Here is a 27,067-nt window from a genome sequence, read left to right as displayed (position 1 = left end):
AGAAAATAAAATCCAACTAAAATCAAAACGTTTACATCAGCACATACCAAACATTTTTCAGTGGGTTACTCACAGAAAAAAAATAAATTTAAAAAAATTTAAATGTCCAGTTTTAATAAGTTCCAGGAACCAGACTTTTATGATGAACAGAAGGGAGTGATTATCAGTTCTTCCTTTCTTTGACCGTTCAGAACATTTTTTGAGGATAGCAGAGCATCAAAAAGGCCCCGTGTACGAGTTTGTGTGTATATGTATTCCATATGCTATCCACACACACACACACACACACACACACACACACGTTAGTGTCTATATAACGTTTCAGAATTTTCTTTTAATTTTGATTAGAAACAATAGCAGCCTTGTTGATTACTATTTGCGTAGCACCATTGTGGTTCATGTTGCACAATGCATAGTAAAAGCAAACTCTTTAGTTCAAAGAGCTTACTATGTAACTAGATAGACAACACAAAATACAGTACACCCACAGGAAGTTACTCTCCATAGCCAACACAGTTTTAAACATGACTTTGTATGGGACATAGACAGAATGAGTTTTATCTAGGGACATGGTAGAAGGTTTACATAAAATAAAGGTTACAAGGTTGCTTGGTACAGATTGACCATGTCTACTAGAAAAATATGTTGCGTTTTTAAAAACACGTTAGCTAACCATGTTTTAACTAACACAATTTTAAACAGGGCAATTTATGTTTAAAAACATGTTAACTGGTTGTGATCAACCCTAGGAGTTGATCACAACCTGATAACACATTTTTAAAGATGACTTCATAGCTTTTAAAACCAGAAGGGACCATTATGGTCATCTAGACTGACCTGCTTCATAACACAGGCCTGTGACACTCTATGCCCCAAAATGACACTCTGCATCCCATATTCACCATTGGTGATATAATTATATGTTTTGTCCAAAGTATGCTTGTGAGGTATCATTTTAAAGTCAATCTGTTGAACATTAATATCCTATTAAGCTGTATGTGCTACCGCTGTATATGACATTATGAAGTTTTGCTATGTATGTGCCACTGAAACATGCTGTGAGGTTGGAACACCCAACAATCAGCCTTTCAGGTACAGTAACTCCTCTCACTTAACATCATCCCAATTAACACTGTTTCGTTGTTCTGTCACTGATCTATTAGCGAACATACTCATTTAAAGTTGTGCAATGTTGTTTGGCCGCAGCCTGCTAGCAGGTGGGGGCTTGGAACCAGGGTGGGCCGGCAGCCCCATCAGCTCCCCTCCAGCCCACCGGTGAGCCCTGCGGATCAGCAACTCCCCCCACCTCCTGCCCACAACAATCAGCTGTTTCACAGCATTCAGGAGGCTTGGGGGGTGGGGAGGAATGAGAATGCAGTGTGAAGCCTCCCCCGTCCCTCCCAATGCCTCCTGCCCGCAGCAATCACCTGTTTCGCAGCATTCAGGAGGCTGGGGGGGGAGGGGAGGAGCAAAGGATGCAGCACGCTTGCGGGGGGGAGGGAGGGGAGTGGGGGCAGGCCTGGGGCAGAGCCGGGGGTTGAGCACCCCCCAGCACTTTGGAAATTTGGTGCAGCCCTGCATGCGCCGTCCAGAGAACGGAGTGGTGCACTCCAGCAGGATAGCATGGGTTCATCATCATTTTCAGTTTCTGCAGGAAGTGTTTGCAGTCGCTGCTGTGCATCTATTGTGTCTCCTCCCTCCTGCCTCTCTCAGTGCTGTCGTGTAAAGTGTGTGGTTACATTAACAACAATGTGTTAACCCTTGAGGACTCAGCCAGGTACTAGTTCATCATTTAGCAGCAAGGCATTCCCTGGGAAATATCCCACCTGATATCAACACGATTGCTTTAGGAGAACCTCAGGGAGCTTATGAGCAGGTCCCCAGACAATCCTCTGATTAGAACTTGTTTAATATGTATATTATATAATTTATATATATATGTATATGTATATAATTTCTGTCTGGTAAAAAAATTTCCCTGGAACCTAACCCACCCTACTCCCTATTTACATTAATTCTTATAGGGAAATTGTATTCACTTTACATCGTTTCACTTAAAGTCGCATTTTTCAAGAACATAACTACAACATTAAGTGATGAGTTACTGTACAACAATAAAAAGGCCAAATGGCCCATTCAGAAGAATACAAACACTCACAAGAATTATACCAGGAACTGTGAACAATGGAAACCTCTCAGAGATAGCACTCAACAATGGGAACTGTTTGACTCAGGTCACAGCAAAAGATCTTTTCAGCAAGATGGAAGAAGCTATAAAAGGGGGAAGTGACATCACCACTGGGCCTCACTCCCCACACAAGGGAACACCTGGAAACAAAGGACGGACAATGACTGAACTGGGGGAAGTGCTTGTCCCAGGAGGGAAAGAAGGAAGCCCAACTGTGTATGGAAGTTTGGTGGACTGTTTGTACTATGTAACAGGGTGTACTATTTAACTGTTTGAGTCAAATCCAATCCAGTTTAGAGAATTTAGATTGCAGTCTTGTTTTATTTCTTATGGTAATCTGTTTTGACCTGTTTGCTATTACTTATAATCACTTAAAATCTATCTTTTAGTAGTTAATAAATCTACCTTATATTTTACCTAGAAACAGTGTGGTTTGAGTGAAGTGCTTGGGGAAAAATCTCAGCTCAGCTAACAAAGGCTTGTGCATTGTCCTCTCCACTTTGAGGGAGGGTCAGACTGGGTAATAACTCATACACTGGTGAGGCTTTTGACCAGGGCAAGACAGTACAGCTCCGAGGTCCTAGGCTGTGGAGCTGGAGGATGAGATGGCTGGAATCGCTCTATTATTAGTTCATGTATGGTGGAGGAGAAGCCCTCATGTAACTGCAGTCCTGGGTGTGTCCCTGCCTATGTAAAGGTTTGTATGAGTGCAGGACCAGGAGCGGTCTTCAGCTTGTCACAGCAGCACAGTGTGAGAGGGAGCCCAAGCTGGTGAGACAGAGGGTTCAGCAGTACCCCAGTTCCAGGTTGCACTCCTGGGGTGGAGGGAACCAATCACAAGGCTATAGAAACTTACCCTGTGTTTTCTGCATCAAACCCATCACCTCTTTTTACGCTATAGCACAGACGTTCTCAATCTTTTTCTTTCTGAGGCCCCTCCAAAATGCTATAAAAACTCCATGGCCACCTGTGCCACAATAACTGGTTTTCTGCATATAAAAGCCAGGGTCAGCGTTACTGGGAAGCAAGCAGGGCAATTGCCTGGGGCCCCATGCCACAGGGACCTCACAAAATTACATTGCTCAGTCTTCAGCTTCAACCCCGGATGGCGGGGCTCTGGGCTTCAGCCCTATGCGATGGGGCTTTGGCTTTCTGCCCTGGGCCCCAGCGAGTCTAATGCTGGTCCTGCTTGGAGGCCCCCATGAAACCTGCTCTAGGCCCCCTAGGGGACCCCAGATCCCGGTTGAGAACCACTGCCATAGCATCTCTGTTAGAAAGACACCCAATCTTGACTTAAACTGCAAGTGATGGAGAATTCCTCTTGTCTGATGCCCTATACCTTTTCTTCCAATCATGTCAATAACCTAGATTATAAATTCCTCAATGCAAGGATTGTGTCTTTACAGAGAAAATAACGTGGTATTTATGCATCAGGTGCTATGTAAAAGTGTTAAACAACAACAGTTTATAGGCAGTTGTGGCAGCACCTATAGAAGTGTGCAAGGAAGGCTTAGATTTTTTTTTTTTTTTTTTGGAAAGCATAGCATAAATTTCTTCCTGCTTCATGCAAATGGGTGCCTGGCATTTATGGTAAGATTCAACTGGAATGCTGAAGGTTGGTTGCAGTATTAGGGCCCTGTTCTGTTCTAAATAACTTAATTTAGACTATTTTAAGCTGCAATGATGTGTAGTTTAGCAGCCTTTACCCTTTTTTTTTAATTATTATTTTACATACATAACAGTTAAAAGGATATTTTAATGCACAAAGAAATGTTTGGTAAGAATATGTTATTCCAAATCCATTTTTTAGAAGGGACAATATCAACCTGTACAGGATTTAAAATGTACCTTCCTTAAACAATGGTAAAATCATAATTAGCATCCTTGACGGATGCCCTTTAGCTATTTTAGAACTCTTTATTTTAAAAAAAATAACACATTGGGTTTTTACCAGTTTCAGCATAGATTGTTAACGTTTCTTTTTACTGAAGACCAAAACACTAAAAAAAAAAAAAAAAAAAAAAAAATAAGAGAGACACAAATTCCAAAGTCTTTTTAAAAGACACTTTTATGCATTGCTCTCCAGCAACATGGCATGGAGTTACCTGGTTACTATCCTTTATGGAAGACAGGTGTCAGGAATTAAATAGGTCAATGGTATCCATTAAGGCAAGAGGATTTTATTTTTAAATACTAAAGAAAATCTAGAGCAGGGGTCAGCAACCTTTGGCATGTGGCCCATCAGGGTAATCCACTGGCGGGCCGTGAGACATTTTGTTTATGTTCACCATCCGCAAGCACGGCCCCCTGCAGCCCCCAGTGGCTATGGTTCGCCATGCTGGCCGCCGCTTCCCATTGGCTGGGAACGGCAAACTGCGGCCACTGGGGGCAGCGGGGGGCCGTGCCTCCAGAATGTCAATGTAAACAAAATGTCTCGTGGCCCACCAGCGGATTACCCTGATGGGTCACGTGCTGAAGGTTGCCGACCCCTGGTCTAGAGCCACCCAATGTGCAGAATCTCAGTATTAGCTAAAGCTGACAGTAGATGAAGGTGGGGAAAACTGTGCTTTAATTATGAACTGGAGAGGGTAGTCAACTGAAGCAGGAGCAAAAGGGAGCAGACATGAGCATCTGCAAAGATGGGCTCCTCTTGATAATATCTTACAGAAGAAAAATTACTTTCTGTGCATCAAGCTGAAAGGTGTCTGAAAAAAGATATTGGGTACAGCTCCCTAGATCTCCTTGGATGCAAGGGCTTATAGGGCTGAAATACCTTCCAGTTCTTCAGAGGTAGAGGGGAATAGATCACCCACTCTGAGAGGGAACTCTGACTCCATATGCAAAATTTCCTGATCCCCACAAAGATAGCCTGTGTAGCAGATGATTTAGGCTTCAGTACATAGGGTCCTGAGAATAGTTGGCAGAGAATAAAAATCCCAGTTCCTTTAACATATCCAAGTGGAACAACAGATTAAATAAATGTAATGTACTTGCTCCTGGTAGCACTGCAATGGGTATCTGCTGTGTGATGGTTCTCATATTTTAAACATGTATGGTGGTGGTGATAGCAATAGTAGGGACCTACATTAAAGTAAAAATTACAGTTCCTTTAGTACAGCTACAGAAACTAAGCCTTCCATGACTCTAGACAAGCACAGACTAATTCTTACTCATGAAAGAAAATAAATGTCCTTGAACCTGCCTCTTCCCTGCCACCCAAATACGACATATGCTCTCCAGAGGAGCCATCATACAGACCCCAAATCACATAATATTCTAAAAGTCCTTAAATTCCATTGGCAACAGGAATATTCCTCAGATGCTGCCTCAAAAAAAAAATTGGCTTTCTGTTGCCTAAGTTTTTTTTCCAAGGCAATAAGGAAAGTTTTCTGCCGAGGATCTAGCATGAGCTCCTATCCCTAGCACATTAGGCTGTCAAAAAATTCAAGGCCCCGTTTGCTCACAAAACTACCCATTCTGCATGTGCACTGCTTGTTGGTATATGGAAATCATGAGACATGTTCACTTAGTGGATCTTAAGAAATAGGGGCTGAATGCTAAGGTTTCTTCAACCTGGAAACTTCAGTCTCTGCTATCTCCACAGGCTGTTCGGTTCCTTGGAAGCGAGTGACTGGTCACCCTGTCTGACAAGTTCGAACTGAAGAGGGAACCTCTGATCTAGGCTGTTTAATGAGCAGGAGCAGAAAATTAAAGCTTTACAACTCCGTTGTACATGCTAACAAATGAGGCATGACAAAACTCTGGTATAGTTTTAGAACAATAATAATGCAAATATCATCAAATAACCATTCAAAATTGGAAGCAAAATGGGAGGAATAGAAAGGGAATAATTAATGTTTTTAAAATGTTTGGATTAAAACATATACCGTAACAATTAAATTCACAGATTATATCTATTCTGAAAAAGAGATAATGTGAGCCACAAATATTTTCATCTTTCACGATGGTCTTGGAAGTGTAACATGGTTGACCTTATCTATCATTAAACACTAAAAATTGGGGGAAAAACACCTTCTAAACAAAACATCATTAAATGTTTAGTAAAGTGCTCATTTGACAGTCTCAGTTCAACAGCACAGCTTTAGTCCCAAGGACCCTCAAGCTGGGTGGAAAACCAAAAAAATCTGTAACAATTTCAGTAGAGTCCATCCATCATCGTCAATGTTTTCTACGCACAAAACAAAACTGGGAAACCCCTTTTTCTTGACAAAACTAGGATTAAAAAAAAAGCCTACACAGATCATTGAAAAACTTAATATCATCTGTCTCCTGAACAAGGATTGGGCTCTGCAGGCACAAAGACCATGGTGTTTTCACAGCTATCCACCACGGAAAGCCTATTTGAGTGTGGGCAGAGATCGTTTTGGTGGAAAAAAAAGTAATAGTGAAATTATGATTTATCCACATCTATTCTCATTTGCTCATTAAAATAAGAAATGTAAATTAAAGACACACAAAAGACTAATGACTTGCTGTGTAACTTTTTCAAATCACTTAGCCTTTCTCTGCTTAGTTTCCCCATATGCAGAATGGGAGTAACACTTATTCAACTTTGTAAATCACTTTCAAATCTTCAGATAAAAAGTACAAAAAGACAAATATTCCCTACCCTGTAAATTTTCTGTACCAGATCAGATGCTTGGATTAGTGGCCTTAATACAGATTTTTAAGGTGATCTTCTGGGCATCAGCCTGCATCTTTGCCAAACATTATGAAATAAATGTGCATGCTTTCACAGATATGGACTTTGGCAAACAGTTGCTGCAGACAGGCACTAATACCTCCTATATATACCAAAATATATGAACTGCCTTGGGAGGTCACAAGTGGAGGTGATCAGAATTTTTTTTTTGACAAATGCAGATTTGTGGAACTTGAAGTATTTTCACAAAACATTTCAAGTTCACTTAGTTGTATTTCTGTGTATTTCTAGAGGACTTATATTTCAATATCCTGGTACCCATAAACTTTCCGACTGCAGAAGATTTTCTGTAGTACATTTAACGTCCCAAAAAAACCTTACCTCTCCAAAGGCTCCTCGACCAATCACCTTCAAGATTTCAAAATCTTCTTTATGTAGTCGCATCTGTTTCACCTTAGATGTAAAAGGTTTGGCTGAAACAAAGGAAAATGTCAATCATTAAAATAAAGTAACATTAATAATATAAAATATTAAATTATAAGAGCCCTGAAAATAATAGAACATTTTGCTTATATACATCTATTCCCTAAAGTAATATTACAAAATATAAAGCTGAAACTAATGACCAATAAGAGCTAAGCCAAACTTTCTGTCTGCTCTGAAAGGAATTTTATGGAGTACATATTTTTTACAGATAGAATCAAGCTGCCTGTATCCTTCTATATTTCTTATAAATCCACACGATGATTTTCAATATAGGAGGTTTCCAAGTGTTATAGATTGGTATGTCTGGTTGTGAAAGTACAGTATGGTAAAATTATGACATCACTCTGGACAGAAATATGCCAACTTCTATACCAGCTCAGTATTAATGATAATATTTTACTCTAAGGAAAATTAAAGAGCTGATGAAAAGGTGCTGGACTGATAGCACTGTCCCATGAAGGTATATCAATACATACTTCCTGAGAGATCACTACTTTATGTGCAAGGGTTACTAAATTGACCTTTAACCCTTGGTTCAGTAGGTTTGCTTGGGGTTTTTTGCTTTAACCTCCATTTCCCTCCAAAATCTTTTTCTAAACCATATATTTTTACTCTATTATATTTTATTTTAATTTGGTGACCAAACTTGAACAAAACATTCCACACACAGGTAATTCTAGTGTTTACATATAATATTTTCTGTATTTTTTCCAGAGTCAAGTTTATAATAAACAGCAGACTTTTTCCAAAAGAAAATTTGGTGAACTGAAATGTTTTAGAAATAAATATTTTAAAACCATTTAGATCCCAAATGATTAAGTGCATATGTGCAGATAAACATTACAAATATATTTAAAAACCATGATCTAGTATCCTCAACCCTTATTTATAATTTTGCAAGTTTTAATTATGTAACAGCACCTACAGCTATGGAAAGGCAAGGTAAACATTGCCATGAGAATGAAGTAAGTAAAAATGACTATTTTAAATCAAGTCTACCTTAAGTTATGTGCCAAGATTCATGTTTAGAATTCTGCCTTGCCCCTCTTAAATTGAACTCAGCTTTAACACAAAGAGAATGCCGGGAAACATTTTGGTCTGCATTCTTGTTTCAGATTAACTCTTCCAAGAGAAACACAGAAGTCTAACTTCATGTCTTGACAGGTAATAATAGGCCAGCCTATTTATCCCCTACATCCATGTGCAGAGGGGATCCTCTGCATGTGGAACACCTCCTTTCTAACTTGGAGTACTAAACTCTCTCCCCCAAATCCCAGGGGCAATAAAATGAAAAAAAGGTAAATTCTCAGGATGCATTGCTAAGAGCCATGGAACCCTCCAACTGAAGGACAATGCCCTACCAAATAAAAGTTCTAGGGAAAATTTCCTGGAGGGGAACTTCATTGACCCACCGACATTTAAACACTCATCATCGTCAAAGGACTTTACTAATATTAGTGTTATGATTCCTCAAGTCTTTAAAAGCTGAACCCCAATTCAGGATTATGAAATCAGAAGAATTTTAGGAAATCTGATACTGTTTCTCTTTCAGTCCCACACCTTGTCAATGGCCTACCCACCTAATTTTTACATCTTCTGCACCCAAATCTGGCTAGCTATCTGCATGTCCTCAGGGAGACATGAGCCATGTCTCTTTGAGAAACATTATGTATATGAATTAACTTATTAAGGTTAAAAACAACAACCTTGTTTTGAAATATTTTGTTTTATAGAGCAATTATTTGACATTCTTATCAATTCATACAATGTAAATCCTATTACTAATGCAGGACCTATTATTTAAGAGGAGGAAGGGTGATCTAGAATATAGGGAACTGGAATGGGATTCAGGAGAAGTAGGTTCAATTCCCAGCTCTACCACAAACTTCTTATGTGATCTTGGATTAGTCACTTAAGATACTTTGATATAGATTCACAAAAGGACTTAAACACTTGGTCCCACTGTGATTGACAACCCCACCCTCTGCCCCTAAGCTGCCACCAAACCCTGTAGGGAACTAAACTCACTCAACTCAGAACTCACCTACCAGACTGGACATCATATACAAACTCTCACAAAACTGCCAGAGGACCTCCCTTATAACTTTTAGGTACTCACCTGGGATCTGGGAGATCCTTGGTGCAAGTCCCCACTCTGCCTGATGCAAAGAAGGGATCTGAACAGGGATCTACCACCTCTCAGGAGAGTGCTCTAACCACCGGGCTACAGGATATTCTCCCTCAATCTGACTTATTTAGGCTGTTCCACTGTGGATAAATAACGAAAGAATCACTTGGCTAGAGAGAGATTGAGTAAGCATGAGAATGACCCTGTAGCTTGCTGATTAAAACAGTCTCCTGGGTAGTGAGATGCCCAGAATTCAGTTCCCCTGCTCCCCTGACTATTTGAATTATTCATCCATAGTGGAACTGTTTCAACAGAAGAGACTAACACACCTCCCACCCCTCATCAGAATATCCCATAGCTCAGTGATTAGAGCACTCACCTGAGCAGTGGCAGATCCCTGTTCAAATCCTGCTCAGGTGGAAGGGGACTTTAACTGAGGGTCTCCCTAACCACTGAGACACTGGCTTTTGTGAATCCCATTCTTAGGCACCGATTTCTCCCCCATTCAATGTATAAGGAGCTTAGGCACCTAACTCAATCTTCATGAATCCCAGTGATTTTCAGGTGCTTAGATGTCAGGCATGGTGACACTGACCATCACCACACTTACATTTCTTTGTGAATCTAGTTCCTCAAGCCCCAGTTTTGCTTCTGTAAAATGCACTTAGCACTTCCATACCCAAGTAGTCCCCTACCTTACAAGTGTGTCAAGAGGATAATGAGATGCCTACATACTAGAGTGACAAGACCACACAAGTACCTGGACAGAGAGGGGGAAATGGCATGTTCCTCCAAATCAGATAAGCTATCTTAGTTGTACGCATACAGGTTTTGAACATGCAGATAGGTGGGCATGTAAAAATGATGGTTAAGATTTAAAAGGGACATTTGAAAATGTGGCCATAAAAATCTTTTCAGATTGATTTAATGGGATACTGTGTGCATTAAAGGGCATGTGTGGGCAGATTCATTTGCAGGATCAGGGACTAGAACTGTGAAAAAAGTTTTTAAGTGGAAACAATAATTGCTTCTTCGCTACAGACAGCAACAATGGTACAACAGGTCCCATTGGATTCTCCTGGCATTAAAATGAATTTGGATTCTCCTGGCATTAAAAGTTCTGGCTTTCTGAAAAAGATTTTTTTAAAAAAATAAAGCACCGGTATGAATCAATCTAGATGGAAAACAAATATTCAAGTGTCTGGCTAATCATTTCATTTTATTTAAAATTAAGACAGATAGAGATTATACAGATATAAAAACATGCTCCAGGGCTTTACAAAATCCCTCTCCAAAATGAAGTAGCACAAAATGATAAGCTAAGAAATTCAGTTTTAGATACTTTTCCTTCTTAAGAAAAACAGGCACAAACTTCAACCGAATGAAAAGTCACAATTCTGAGATTTGATAAATAAGTGAGACAATTAAATTCATAAGTGCTCCAAATGTCATGTGATAAATAGGACACAGACCTGTTAATAAAATTAGCTTGTTCAAAGAAGAGAAGCTCACATTGTATTCATCAATTAAACTCATGTCCATGCACAATATCAGTGAAAACATACCGCAATGAGTGTCTTGTTACAGAACATAATAGATATTATAGGGATCCACGAACCCATAGCAGAACAGACTTTAAAATATGACTCTATTACAATGACATCATCAGCAACTTCTAACTAAAATTCAAACCATTCAACTTCAAATGCAGTTTAAAGTTTCAATCCAAGAAAGAGTTCTCCACAAAGCTCTTAGTTAGGCTCTGATATTAAGGGTTTGGCATTAGGTATAGGTAATTTCATAGCCTTATAAAATTTCTTAGCAAACTGTAGTGATTTTCAAAATTAAAAAAACCGCAACCAGCGGAGACAGCACAAAAAGTAAAGGTTAATTATATTTTATCCTGTGAATGCCATTCCTTTTACAGGCAAAATTACTTTGCTCATTAAAGTTAGTTCCTTTTTTTATTCCAGAAGGATATCAACTGCTTTAGAATTCTCTTTTTAAAGCACTAACGGCCCAAACCTGCTTTTCTTATTCTGACATGTAGTCCCACTGAAGTAAATAAGAATATTCTAAGACAAGGGGATTTGGTTCTACAGCCGTGGTCCCCAAACTTTTCAGGGTCACGCCCCCCCTTATCCCTGTTTGTGCCCCCCTTAAATTCTACAAAAATTTCTAAATTATATTATATATATATAAATAATTACATACATACACACAATCTCTAGGACAGGGGTAGGCAAACTTTTTGGCCCATGGGCCACATCTGGGTATGGAAATTCTATGGTGGGCCATGAATGCTCACGAAATTAGGGCTGGGGTACAGGAGAGGGTAAGGGCTCTAGGGTTGGGCCAGAAATGAGGAGTGGGCTCTGGGCTGGGGCAGGGGGTTGGGGCACAGGAGAGCATCATGGGTGCAGGCTCCGGGAGACGCCTACCTTAAGCAGCTCTTGGAAGCTGCAGCATATCCCTGGCTCTGGCTCCTATGCAGAGGTGAGGCCAGGTGGCTCTGCGCACTGCCCCATCTGCAGGTGCCGCCCCTGCAGCTCCCATTAGCAGCAGTTTCTGGCCAATGGGAGCTGCGGGGATGGTGCTTGGGGCGGGGACAGCACACGCCGCCCCCGGCTACCCCTAAACGTAGGAGCCAGAGGGGGGACATGCTGCTATTTCCAGGAGCCTTGGCATGCACACGCATAGTGGCCTCCAACCCCGCTCCCCGGCTGGAGTGCAGGAGTAGGGTAAGTCCCAGACCCTGCTCCCCAGCGGAAGCTTGAGGGCCGGCTTAAACAGGCTGGAGGGCCAGATGTGGCCCCCAGGCCATAGTTTGCCCACCCCTGCTCTAAGACTAGTAGTAAGGTCTAAGGTCCCAAGCTTGCAAAGACTTACACATGGGATTAATTTTAATGATGTGAGTAGTCCCCATGAGTTCAACATGTACTTGCCTTTGCAGGTTCAGAGCCTAAAAGGGAAATTTAAAGCTAAGTATTACACTGAAACTCGTATTTCCTCAGACCTGCCCACTTTCTGACCATAACCCTCCTTCATCCTGCAGTCTTGCAAGTGCACAGGGGGCTTCTGACTAACTACCACACAGCACCACAACTTCTAAATGCTTAATATTACTTGCATCCATGTAGAACTTCCAGTTACATGAACTGCAGAACAACAACTCTTCACACTTTACTGTATAGTGCACAACTAAGTCCTCAAACAAAAAAGATGACTGAATTTTCCATTTGAAGACAGAAAAAAAAATGCAGCAGTTGTATGTTGGACTACCAAGAGAACAACCTCCATGAATAGCTAGGTAAATCCTGACAGTGCTTTACTTTTTTTTTTTTTATTATGAAACAATTCTATCCCAAAGGGGTTACAATACCATCCCCTATTACAAAGCATTGCATTAAGGAATCACAATAAATATTATTTTTAAAATGTAGGCACATCAGCTTTACTTTCTCTTTCTGTTGAGCTCATTGCATTGCCACAATACAGGGTCAGGCCTCTGGGAGCCTTCCCTGTTTCAGGGTTTGCAGAGTCTGAACTTGTTGCCAGGTTTTCTAAAGCCAAGGGTACAGTAGACAGTATACATCTTCCACCCACTCTGTGTTTAAACCTTTTTATATCTTAAACAATTTTTTGAATAGTTGAGCTGAAACCAAAACATGATTTCTGATTGGCCAAGCGTAAATTATATTATACTATGTCATTTGAAATATTTTAAACCAATATAAAGATGTCGATATCATTGTTCAAATATTTTTCAATAAATAAAAAGCACACTATTATAGGAGGGGGCTTTTATGTTGAAGAGCGACAGACTAAAAACAAAGGAGCAGCTCGTGATATCAGTGGTTTTTGACCATTATAGGCATGGCTGGAGTACAAGGTAAAATATTTTGTTAACAAGCACCAACATAGCTGTTTAAACCACCAAACAATTGTTCACTTTTCACTGTAAGGAAAGGCCTGTCATTCTTCAGTTATTATATTCTGGAATCTTCCAGGGTTCCCATAGGGATACTGGAAAAATAAACATCACTAGGTCTACTCATGTAAAAACACAACAGAGAAAAATAGGCTAGGGCTGTATATAGTGATTCATGGTGTCATGTTAGTGGAAGGTTTGTAAACATTTTTGGTTACTTTATTATCTCAAGAAACAGACATGGCAATGTATGGCCCAAGGGCTCCATAAAGAAAGATAATTACTTGTCCAAGAAAGATCAATTCCCTAGGCAAATTTATTTTAAAATGGTTTGTACCATAGAAAGGTCAATTTGCTTGGTCATCAACATTGTTTGTTATGCATACATCTGCAGCTTCTGTGGCAACATCATAATTTAAAGTACAGAAAATGGGTCCTGGTCCAGGGCCGGCTCCAGGCACCAGCGTTCCAAGCAGGTGCTTGGGGTAGCAGTTAGAAAGGAGCGGCAGAGTTTCCGCAGCGGTGGCAATTCGGCGGCAGCTCCTCTGTCCCACAGGCCATGGTGGCAATTCAGCGGCAGCTTTTCCCGTCCGTGGCGGCAGTTTTTTTCACTGCTTGGGGCGGCAAAAACTGTAGAGCCGGCCGTGTCCTGGTCAAATGTATTGGAAGGTATATCTTCTGACAGCATTCTCACACATTGCTCTCCTGGCTAGGAGGTTGGGGGCAGATTTGACACCAGTTGTTTGACAATGTCATATGAGTTATTTCAAAGGAAGCAAACTACGAGGTCAAGAGAAGGTTTTAATAAAATATCTCTAACTGCATCCCTTGAAGGGCTGTCTATGCTAAATAGATTGGTAATAGGATAGGTTTAGTGATAATAAATCATGCACCCCTCCTCAGAGCTAAAACATCTGGAATACGTTTTTCTTGACAATACTTTGGGTGATACATTGTCATTCAGCAAGATGAAAGATTTGTGGGAGCAGAGGATTGCGCATGTGACTTTCCTTCAGTACCTCAACTTGGTGATAGCAATAGCTAAGGCAGTAGGTTTTTCCACTTTATTTTCCCCTTGTTTAAAGAGCACCATTTTTTTTTTGCCCTTAGTGCTGTGAACCAAATGTGATATAGATAGGCTTCAGAATTTGAGTTTTATTTGTTTATAATTTCAATAGATATCAATGTTTATTTTAAGCTTCTCCCTCTCCCCAATCTGTATCAATTTAAATGCTCATAGTTGTGCAAAATTATGGGTTTTAAGCATTTTTTTTTATCAAATTTTATTAATTTTCATGGTTGTGGGAAATTATGGGAGAGGTTGGACAATAATTATTTAAACAGAATAGACACTGATTCAAAAAGTTAATGCTTTATAACCAACACAAACTGTCAAGATCACACATCAAAATATACAAATGTAAATATACAAAAATAGATATCCTTAAATCAAACTCTAATAAGCTCTCAAGATTTTTCTTACTTTGCTTCTCTTTAAATTTCTGTTATCAATGAAAATATTTTTTTCAATCACTTTGTACAATGAAATCAACATTTATGGACACGTACCAATAAAAATCTAATCCTCCCAAGCCTAGATGTCGAGTTTTTAGAGTAAGTTCTTTTTGAAAAATGTTCCATTCTGCTCTACCTACCATTATGACTGAGAGACTAGTTAGTTTTCAAAACACAAAACCAACCAACCAAACAAAAACCAACTACAATTATGTGATCCTCAAAACCCAACCAGAGAAATTCTTTTCAGACTTGTCCCTACCTAGGAAAACTGTTGACATTGCCCTCTTGGAAAGATTTCCTGCTGTCATTCAATCAATTGATCACAAATAACCAGGAAAACCAATCTAAACAGTTCATCCTAAGGAGAAGAAATCTATCTATTAACTAATTAAAATTCCTTAACTTGCTGAACAATGTATCCCTAACATGTCTGTTTCTTCTAGCCATCCTCTAGTTAAATGCTTCTTTTCCCGCCTTTTATTTTCTACCATTTCAGTTATGCCTCTAATGGATCAGAGCGATAAAAATAAGTAAAAAGGGGGAGAAATACAAATCTGTATGAAATGTCTACTTAAAGCACTGGAACTGGAGCTCCAGCTGCAGCAACTATATTCTTAGCATGGATGCAAAGAGAAAAGTAGTAGTAATCAAATCTTCATCGGCCAAGCCATCCTGGCCACCATGCAGGAGGATGATAGTCTCCACCCCAAATACAGAGAGAACTATAAAATCTTTCCAGAAGAAGAAAGGCAAAGCAGGAGATACTGAAATATTATATTAGATTGCAAGATTCCTCTACTCTGCCTGATGTATTCACAGAGATGTGCATTAGTTTATTACTATTATTTACAGTTTATTTAGCACCAGAGAAGTGCAGAGTGCTTTTCAAACAGATGGAGAGTCTGACTTGTCTTGTTCTGAAGAGCTGACAATATAAATTAAGATGAGAACAACCTCTAGGAAAATTGATGAAATGTCATGGGCTTAAACATCAAAACATACAGAGGGCACACAGCTTTCTCCATCTTTCACAATATAAAAATCACTGCATCATAGAAATGTAGGGCTGGAAGGGATCTTGAGAGGTCTTCTAGTTCACCCCTCTCCCCCATCATGATAAAGTAGGGTTAAGTACACCTGGATTATTCCTGACAGACGTTTGTCTAACCGGTTCTTAAAAACCTCCAACGACAGGGACTCCACAAGCTCCCCTTGGTAACCTATTCCAGTCCTTAACTATCCTTATTGTTAGAAAGTTTTTCACAATATCTAACCTAAATCTCCCTTGTTGTAAACTAAGCCGGTTGCTTCTTGTCCTGCCATTGTTGGACACTGAGATCAATTGATCACTGTCTTCTTTATAACAACCTTTTACATTTTTGAAGATTGTTATCTTCCCCTTCACCCTTCTCTTCTCTGGACTAAACGTGCCCACTTCTTTCAACCTTTCCTCAAAGCTCAGGTTCTCTAAATCTCTTATTTTTGTTGCTCTCCTCTGACTCTCTCCAATTTGTTCACATTTTTCTTATATGACAACACCACTGTAACCAAGCTAGGCCAGAGCCTGGGTGAGATAAACCCAAGTGAGACTGGGTCATGCTGATTGGCAGGAGTAAATATTTTGCAGAATCCGCAGCAACAGAGCAGCCTCCTCTGATTGAAGATTCACATGCACAGTTGGTCAAGTCAGTCCACAGTTAAGGAGTTCTAGATACCGATTTTTAGCTCTTCCACAGTAGCACTTCTGAATAAGACACTACTATCTCTAGCTAGCCAGAACAGGGATTTGCAACATACATTTTTTTAAATGAGGGACCCCCCAAACTTAAATAGGCAAATCTGAGGACCCCCAACCAGAGGTCACACACGGGGTGGGGGGGGGGTGGAAGGGCATGTGGGGTCACATCCCCCCTCCAGATTTCTGCCTTTATTTGGCCATGCTCCCTGAAGTGGTGGTGTACCGGAGCAGAGCACTGGTGTGTCTCCTTGACTAGCTTCTGCTTGTGGAGTCAATGGCTTGAGGCATCCCCCTTCTGATGGCAGGGGGAGATCTCTCTTTTGTAGTGATGCTGCAATTTTTGTGCACTGCCTGGTGCACTACCTGGACCCAGGTGGCCCACTGAGGTGAGTCAGGGAATGGCGGAGGTGCTCCCTCCCTGAGCTCCACCGCTTGGGGCTAAGCCCAGTCCTTGTCGAACCCCTGAAACCTGCTCAGTTGAGACCCTGTGAGCTAGAAGACTGTCTCCCATCCTGGAAGATGATGATCTTCCATTCCCTCCCAATGGAGCCACATCAATGCAAATCTACATGGACAAGAACCATGCAGCCCTCAGGAAAATGCAGGGTGCCTCCTCACCAATATGAGCACAACAAACCTACCCTCTGCTCATTACACTGGCTCCCTGGAAATATCATATCAAGTCAAAGCTGTTGGTCCTTATCAAGAGATTTCATGTTCTGGGGCCAGGATAAGAACTCTGCTACTTTGTCTACTGCCAAAGTAAGCTCATTCGTGCAGCAGATACCAGCTTTCTTGGGGGCAGGACCAAGCCTGTGGAACAAACTCCCGCAACAGCTATGAACCACCACAAATTTCATCACTTTCCATTCTAAGAGGAAGGCTCTTGCCTTCACTAGCACATAGCATATTAAATAAAATTTCAAAAATCCACAATCATTTTGCCATGGGAAGAGAAAGTACATATGACCGCTGTTAGTCATCTTGCTTAACACACTACTGGAAGGCACTCAGATAATACAGCTATGGACAAAGTGTAAGAGATTGAACAGAACACTTTTGCAGTAACAACTTTTCCTGTAATAGATTATAAGCACTTTATAGTTTGGTAATTTCTGCAGAAGGACTTTTTCCCCTCTCCCCAACTTGGAAGGAAAGAATTTAATGTTTTATTTTAGGGATTAATCCAAACCCATTGAAATTAAAGTTTTTCTATTGTCTTCCATCAGCACTGAATCAGGCCTTTAGTGATTCTGAAATATGTTAATGGTATTTTTAAGGTTTTAGCATAGGGTTTAACCAGAGGATTAAAAAAATATAGAGAGTGAGGTGGGAATGGATGTTTAGTCATGGGAAGAGGGACCCTAGGGAGAAAGCCCTGCCTTGGGGGGGGGGGAGGTTGAGTTAGGAAATATAGAAACTATATCCCGATGAGCGGCACACAGAGGCTCACATTCTCCTTTCTCTTCTATGCATTCCATGTTTTATGGTGGGCACACAAAGAGTTAGACTCTAGAACGACTATGAAGGCACTAAAGACCTTGTTGATTGTTGATCCAAGAGACTGCTTTGAAGTACAGAAGTTCTGACCTAATTGGCCTTGAAAAGATGGTATCGTTTGGGCAAAGCATTTCCTGGTTTCCTTTTGACTCTGCTGCTAAGGAAGGAGTGATGAATACTTATTAAGGGCACTGATGGAGCTCAGAATCTCACAGGATTAGTTCCTAAAAACTCCTCTAGGAGCCTGGCATGAGCAGAGCAACCCATATATAGTACAAGTGCTATAGCATCAGCTTGAAGTGAAGTGCTGCTACAGTGTACATTTGGTGAATTTTTGTTTTTCTTGCCTTCCATAATTCTTTCCTCTTGATCTGATGATGTGTACATGAAAGAAAACTTAAACCACTGTAAAAAAAATAAACGTCTCCAGTAAGCCCCACTTCAAAAAACAAAAAGGGGAGGGGGAGTGACTGAGCAAGAGGGAGCTGTCTAAAACATGACCAATTTACTTGAAACAAGAAAACAAGTGGGGAAAAATAAAGGAAGCCCTGCCCCCAAGATAGCCCAAAGGCACAAAAAAAGCTCTGTTGGAACTGGCTGCCAACTCTGTTTAGCACATGAGATGCAAAACCCTGCAGTCAGCAGTGATAGAAGCTGGATTACAGAATGTTATTTAGACCAAGGTAAAATATAAGCCACAAAATTCTTCTCAGTTTTAACAGTTCAGACTCTGTTTTCACTCTTTTGGAATTCTTCTTAAAATATTTTTCCTGATGAACAGTAAGTGCCAACATCTGTAGTGCAGTTTAAGAGAAGCTGGCATTTCCTGCGAATATGAAATACACCCACAAGTTCCTGTACTGTAATGGTATAGTTAGATACACAATATTCTGGCTCCTATTCACATTGAAAAAAGTAATGAGTTCCCAGCTAGGTCAATTGGAGATCATCCAGCCATCTTTGGCTACAACTTATCCCCAAAAATTCTTAACCAGGGAATTTCAGATCAGGGTAAGAGATGAGATTTCACTTTCACATAAAAACAAACAATCACATGCAAAACAACCCCAGTGTTAACAAAATATCCACTGCAGATAAATGCATCTCTGTCCCACAAAAATAAACCATGCATTATTAAGGATGTAAAGTCAAGCACTCAAGCTTTTGTGTATGTATTATGATACAGTCTTTAATTACATGATCATATACCATTTTTTCCACAGGACCCCTGCCTCATTCAGTGCATAGGATGGACCTGCTCTGGGGATGAATCATGGTTGCATAGTAAAAGAGGCTGCTGTCTGTAGGATCCCTGCCTTATTTTTGCAGAAGTAGAAGGTGTACAGTGAGCAAGGCAGGAGATTGCAGGAAGAGAAAGGATGGCCAAATATTAAGGAGGTTGAATATCGCCTTAGAAAACTGGATTCTATCTGACACAAAGTTCCTGTGTGATGCTGGGCAAGTCACTTTTCAAAGGTGGTAACTAATTGTGTGTTCTTCATTTTTTGGATGCCTGACATGAGACCCTGGGGTCTGATTTACAGAAATGCTGAGCACTCACAGCTCCAACTGAAGTCAACAGTAACTGTACTTTGAAAATATAAAGTGCTATTTAAGGTTAGTTGCTCTGAAAAATCAGATCCTAGGTGTCTCACAATTGGCACCCAGAATTAGTGGATACTTTTGACCTCTCTCTCTCTCTGCCTCAGTTCTCCATCTGTAAAATGAGGATAATACTACTGCCTCACCTCACCCGCAAATTGTGAAATAAATCCATTAACGTTTGTGAAACATTAGAAACATGAGCATCATAGATAAACCCAAGGAAATTCATAATTCTGTCTTCAGAGCAGAGTTTGAATAGTGGGCAGTAAATAAGGCACAGGGTCAGTCACTGGACAATAAGAGAAAAACAAAATATTGAACAGATGCTCATTAAGTGAGCACAATCCATTCTGTGCACTGATTGAGGCAGGAGTCCTGTGGGAAAAATAGCATGTGGTCACGAAATTAAAGACTATAAACTATATCATAATGCATATACAAAAGGGGGCAAAGGTTTCCTTACGTTTGATTGCTTCACTTTGCAGACTTAAACCTATTATTTTAACACAGTGTTTTGGGTACAATTCCCTCCATTTTTCAAAAAGAAAACAGAAAAACAGAAATTCCATCATGTAGTGTCATACTGAAACCCACATAGTTTATCAACAAGGCTGCAACCTTTAGATCCACTGCATAGCCCTCTGACCCTTGAGCTAATGAAGTAATAAATAGCAATAGTCAACCCCAGTCATTCCCTATATGGACCAGGAGGATAAATTTCAGAACTGTAAAAATACTGTGGTTTGATTCATTGCAAGAACAATCAAATAAAGCAAAGAGAGGGCTTTGAACAATATTAAACTGTATAGCTCCTTACATTGAATTAACAGAAAATCTAAAACTAAACAGAAGTATGTGCATCTAAAAGAGAAAAAAAATCACCTACACAACCTTGGTCAGGTCTCCTTTTACTTGTATCATTTTTAGAGAAGAAGTTGCATATCTTCAAGCATTTGCTTATAGTAAATGTATTAAGTTTAACAGTTTGATTCTTACATCAGGCATTGGGAATTTCATTGCATCTTATGGGATATAAGGAAGACAGTCAGTATCACTCATTTTTACACAAGACATTTCCTGTAAAAAAAAAAAAAAAAAACACCTATGGAAAGCTGCATAAGCCTTTTGCCCTCCAGTCTTACAACTCACGATAGAAAATGCTCTAAGCCCAGGGGGAATAAAACATACATCACTTTTCTTCCGATACAATTTTTTGGATGCATAGCTACGCACTTATTTACATTTCAGCACAGAACTTGTCTAAATGTTTTGCTTCACTTCTAAGCTCCATATTACTTCATTAATAATTATTATTATTTAATAAATTTTCTCTGGTAACACCTAAATATAAATATAAAATAAAAGGCATGGCCCTCATCCAAATGAGCTTCAATATGCAGCATCTTTCATATGTCCCAGCAATATTGCTCAAGCTGCCATTACAGGTCAGAGGGATCTGTGCAGGCAGACCCTTACGCCCATGCATACTTAATGGAAATCCACGTGGGCACAAAGGCTTGAACAGGCAGTTCTGTTTGTATGATTGGGACCTCAGGCTATAACATATATAAAACTTTTCTTGGAATTTTAAAAATATTTAAATGCTTATGTATAACAAAATAATCTTTAGTATCACCTTTCTAGAGTCTAGAATCGCACTAAAAGTAAAAAATCTCCATTTTATTATACAAATGTAAACTCCATAAAATGCACCACTCAATGTGAGAAAATGAAACTTTCTATAAACATTTGTTTTATTTAGTATAAGTAGAGAGCACGTTTTTAAAAAAACAGTCATCTATTAACACACTAAATTAAGGGATTTCTCATTACTATATAAAAGCCATTATACCTTACAAATTTATAAACAACTATTTTTGATCAACTTAGAGAATGAATGCAGTTTACCGTTCTTTACAATTTTTCAAACACCTTCTGAAAAATGGAGGTGATTGATGTAATATATTTCAGTAGGGAATACAAAAAGCTATAGTGGTTTTTGCCATAGCTAGGAGAGGAAATAGGGCTGCCAGATGTCCAGTTTTCGACCGGACTTCCCGGTTGGAAAGGGACTCTGGTGGACAGTGCTGACCAGGCCATTAAAAGTCCAGTCGGCGGTGCGGACTGCAAAGAGCTACAAAATGAGCTACAAAATGATCTCACAAAATGGGGTGACTGGGCAACAAAATGGCAGATGAAATTCAATGTTGATAAATGCAAAGTCATGCACATTGGAAAACACAATCCCAACTATTCATACAAAATGATGGGGTGTAAATTAGTTGTTACCACTCAAGAAAGAGATCTAGGAGTCATTGTGGATAGTTCTCAGAAAACATCCACTGCAGCAACCAAAAAAGTGAACAAAATGTTGGGAATCATTTTAAAAGGGAAAGATAATAAGACAGAAAATATCACATTGCCTTTATATAAATCTATGGTACGCCCACATCTTGAATATTGTGTGCAGATGTGGTCGCCCCATCTCAAAAAAGATGTAGTGAAATTGGAAAAGGTTCAGAAAAGGGCAACAAAAATGATTAGGGGTATGGAACGGCTTCCATATGAGGAGAGATTAATAAGACTGGGACTTTTCAGCTTGGAAAAGAGATGACTAAGGGGGATATGATAGAGGTCTATAAAAATCATGACTGGTATGCGGAAAGTAAATAAGGAAATGTTATTTACTCCTTCGCATAACACAAGAACTTGGGGTCACCAAATGAAATTAATAGGCAGTAAGTTTAAAACAAAGAAAAGGAAGTTTTTTTTATACAACACAGAGTCAGTCTGTGGAACTCTTTGTGATGGGATGTTGTGAAGGTCAAGACTATAAGAGAACTAGATAAGTTCATGGAGGATAGGTCAATCAATGTCTAAGAGCCAGGACAGACAGGGATGGTGTCCCTAGCTTCTGCTCTGTTTGCCAGAAACTGGGAATGGATGACAGGAGATGGATCACTTGCTTACCTATTTTGTTAATTCCCTCTGGGGCACCTGGAATTGGCTACTATTGGAAGACAGGATACTAGGCTATATGGATCTTTGGTCTAAACCAGTATAGCCGCTCTTATATTCTTAAGAAACACTTTCTCAAAATGTATTTGAAAGCTGCTTTTTTCATTATCCTCAGAAACACCTGCTAACAGTCATCATATCTATCTGAAATAGCACATTTGTACTCTGATTACAGGGGAGATCATTGTAAAAGATTTTAAACCAGTTTTTAAAAGAAAGATTCTGCCCTCACATGTATCCTATATGAGCAGCTTCATTGAAATCAACTGGTCCATTTTATTAAAGTTCTGCTTCTGTTATACCACTACTGAAGTACAATGAAAAACAATTTTCAATCTTTAATGGAGGGTTCCAATACCATTGCTGTCAAAGGCACTCAATCGCCTCATGGTCTACTATAAATATACCTTCAGTATATGCCCTGATGTAAATAATACAATAGGGTATGGTTTTTTGTATATACTTCAGTCAAAATGTGTAATTGAATGAAAGTAATACCTGGTTAAGTGGATCTATTATTTTATTCCTACAATAAGTCCGCTGCACTTATTAAAAATGCTCCAGGTCCATGAACAATTCATAATAAAAACTCATTTTACAAAAAAAAATATAAATCTAGGCTGTCACAATACTAACTAAAAAAGAAAAGGAGTACTTGTGGCACCTTAGAGACTAACAAATTTATTAGAGCATAAGCTTTCGTGAGCTACAGCTCACTTCATCGGATGCATTTGGTGGAAGGCCTTTATTTCTGAAACCTCTACAGCAGTCACAATCTTGTTTGCTGTTTCCTTATTAAATGATCGCTATAAAATAAAGTTTAAATATTCTATGCCTTCCTTCTAACTCATTTTATTTTCATGGGAATGTTAATCATTCAAACAATTTTCATTAATTTGGATGTATATGTTTGCATTTATAATAATATATAGTTACTGAATTACTAATTCCTATTAATTAGTGTTTCTAAAATTAATCACCCACCCAATCATTAATGCAAATAGACTGGAATTCACTGTGAAGATGCTGGTTCAACTGACACTGAAAAATAAATTTTCTAATGCCCATGTTAACTTTGCATTCCGTAGTTTCCATTAACAGTTGGCTCTCATATAAACTGAAATAGATTATGCTCTCCTCATGCAACATCTACATGCTTTGGTACACAATCTTCTTAAATAAAAGCAAGGATTTTATGATGTCTCTAGCAATTCATTTGTAAAGCATAGTTTTGGACCCAGGATGCTAATTTATAGATTCCTGATGGGAACCAAACATTGTAATCTAAGTTAAAATGTACTTAATTGGAATTTCTTTCTTCATCTTTTAAAAGGAGACCCTCCAGGTCCTCATGTTGTCCAACTTTACTAACCCTCCCCCCTCATTCTACCCTCAAAGGTTCTGTATACCTACCCAAAGGACAAGATGGTTCCAACTAAGACCTTCAAAAGCTGGAAGGGTTCCACTCTCAGCAGCAATTCTAATTACTGTTTCATAGTACTAAATACATCACCACCGTGGCATCATTCCTAACCACTGCTGGCTCAGAAATAGGAGGTAAAGTCCCCATCTTGCAAACTCTTATGTGTATGTATTTGCAGGGCTTGGGGTAAATGAAGAATCCAAACTTGGATCCCCTGCAATGAAGCAGAGAGCTGTGATCTATGTGACTACATAAGATAGGCTAAAATTAAGTTTCAGAACACGTATTTATTAATACATTAATTATTACATTGTCATGTATAATTAAATAATATATTGATAATTGTAAATACAGTATGCTTCCTCATTTTGTTTCTGTATTTCAGTGCATGATAAAAGATAATGAAATTGACATTGCTGGTTTATGTCACCGGGTTAGACTAAAATACTACTATTCCAACCGAGTACAAGGTAGTACCTTCACTCTAGTTACGGCAAAAACTTGCATTCCATTATGAATCCAAATTTTCCCCCTCCATCACATCTCCAAATCTTCATATAAGGTCTTTTCCCACTTCAAATGTTTTAGGCCTTTTGCATGCATGGCTAGCAAAGATCTTTTTGCTCATATTAGAGGTGACTTGAATAACCTGTTGTCAAAGATACGCTGTCAGTGGGTAAAATACACATCATGCTTTAAAAATTCTTCTACTGCATTTTTGCCAGGATTTATCTCAAAAGGGGATTCTTATAGAAATTTGCCTTAAACTATAGTTTATTTTGAAAGATCTTGGCAAGATGTAGTGCACGCAACCAATTCGGAGATAAGTAAAGGATTATTTAGAAGTTGGGGCTAGATTTTCAGCACAGCTCAGCACCCGGCAACTCTCATTTAAGCACCTAAATATGTGGCCTGATTTTCAGGGCTGTTCAGTTCCCATTTAGTCACCTTAGTGAAGTGCTCAGTTTTTCAGAAAAGTGCTCAACACCTAGCAGCTCCAATCGTTCTTATCTAGGTGCCTAAATGGGAACTGGGTTCTTATAAAAATCTGAGCTCAGTTATGGGTGCTGAGCACTAGTGTTTAGAGTCCTAAGCTTTCGTTTTTAAATAAAGAAAATCCTCAGCCCCATTTCTGGCAAATATAGAGATAGGTTACATTTTGAATATTATGTATGTAGAATAAGTATGTCATGGTGATTAGAATATTTTTTAAAGTATTTTAAAATTGCACAAAGACAATCTCCCCAACAGTCCTCTTGTTCAACAGTCCACAACAAAAAAGTTATTAGGGCAAAATAAAAATAAAAAATGGCAATTTCAAAAGAAGTGCAAAACTTAAACTACTTAATTAGCAAATTATTCTCTCAGCCATATAACAAGAGCACCTAACTCAACAAGAATGCCTAAATCAAACACATGCACCTGGTGTCTTCTACTTCATATCTACATTTTTGTTGAAATCTTCTTACCAGCACTATTAATTACTTAATAATTAATTCGTACAAGCACAATAAGGTTGCAAGACTGTCACACCACATGAATTTCCCTCTGAAGTACGAATGTCATAATTTCTCCCCATACTACATATAGGGAACAATGCAAAGATGCCAAGGCAAAAAATAAAAATAAAAGGAAAAGTAGTCATTAAGATTAGATTTTACATGCACCCACATTATAGATGTGTATGTATGCATAAAATCTATCTTTCTGAATTAAACATGCAATATATATTTTTAAGTAAGGTCCACAAAATCCATTACTGTTGAAAGGGACTTCTAATGGGTCAAACAGTACTTCTTTCTACAGCATGGCAAAATTGAGCTAATTGCTTTTAAACAATTCTTGATAGATGGGTCAAGCCAAGCCTGGACTATTTCCATAGCAACATGTTCCATTGCTTAAAGTTTTCCTTAATACTTGGGGATACAATTTCCCCGCAGCACTTTAAACATATTTCTTGTTCCCGTCTCACATCACTATTTTGATTCCTGTATTAAAACATAATTCTACATATTTGTAGACTGTTATTCTGTATTCCCTCTGGGTCCTTGCATCTAAACTGAACATTCCCACTGCTTTTGCCTCTTCAGTTTCACTTTCCTAGAACTTTATTATTTTGCTGCTGTTCTTTGTCTATAACTTATTTGATAGAATGTGATTATTAAAACCAAATACTGTACTTTAACTAAGGACTAAATCACTCCAAATACAAGAAAATAATCACCTCCCTTATTTACATGCAATATTCAGATTTATGAAACACAAAATAGCATTTTATTATCAAATATTAGCAAATTTATTATCCAATACAACTCACAGATCACCACTTTTCCTTTCTAGATGTATTTGATTAGTCCTTTCTACACAAATCATTTTCCACTTTGTCATAAAAAAGTGCTCAACTGTTCATACAAATTCAATTAATCTATCTTCAAGTGCATTCCAAAAAAATCTATACTATAAGAAACACCCAAATGAGAATACAGAAGTAATTCAATTCAAAAACAGAACCTAGTGTAAGCAACTTCAGTAGTATTAGTTCACAGGAAATGGGTTGCTTATCTAATTGTTTTAATGAACAGGGCTTTTTTATACAATCTGGTCTCCTGGAATTTCTTTGTTGTTGTTATGTTTTCAAAATTATTGTGGAAAAAATAAAGTTATTACATTCACTAAACTGAAAACAAATACAGAAGTCAAAAGAAATTTATATTTAGGATAGCCATTGCATATATTTTCCCCCAGATAGCCCAAACAAAAAAAAGGAAGCATAGAATTGGATTGCTTAAAAAGGAATTGAATTGGATTGTTGTTCAGGCATCTGGTTTTTTTAATCCTGCAAAATTACAACCGACTTCAGAGAGCAATT

At 38.9% G+C, this 27,067-nt stretch overlaps 1 protein-coding gene across 1 annotated transcript in view; it reads right to left on the bottom strand.

Annotated features, from left to right (window-relative positions):
* Nucleotides 1-27,067, bottom strand: part of CDC42BPA (CDC42 binding protein kinase alpha) — a 328,701-nt gene that overhangs the window by 217,142 nt on the left and 84,492 nt on the right. Inside the window, 1 exon segment of the mRNA XM_043511659.1 lies at nt 7,233-7,324. Within this exon segment, the coding sequence (XP_043367594.1) occupies nt 7,233-7,324 (92 nt within the window).

Source organism: Dermochelys coriacea, chromosome 3 (assembly GCF_009764565.3).
Source record: "Dermochelys coriacea isolate rDerCor1 chromosome 3, rDerCor1.pri.v4, whole genome shotgun sequence".
NCBI classification, from domain to species: domain Eukaryota; kingdom Metazoa; phylum Chordata; order Testudines; family Dermochelyidae; genus Dermochelys; species Dermochelys coriacea.
Note: the sequence above shows the minus strand (reverse complement) of the source record. Positions and strands in the feature narration are given on the sequence as shown.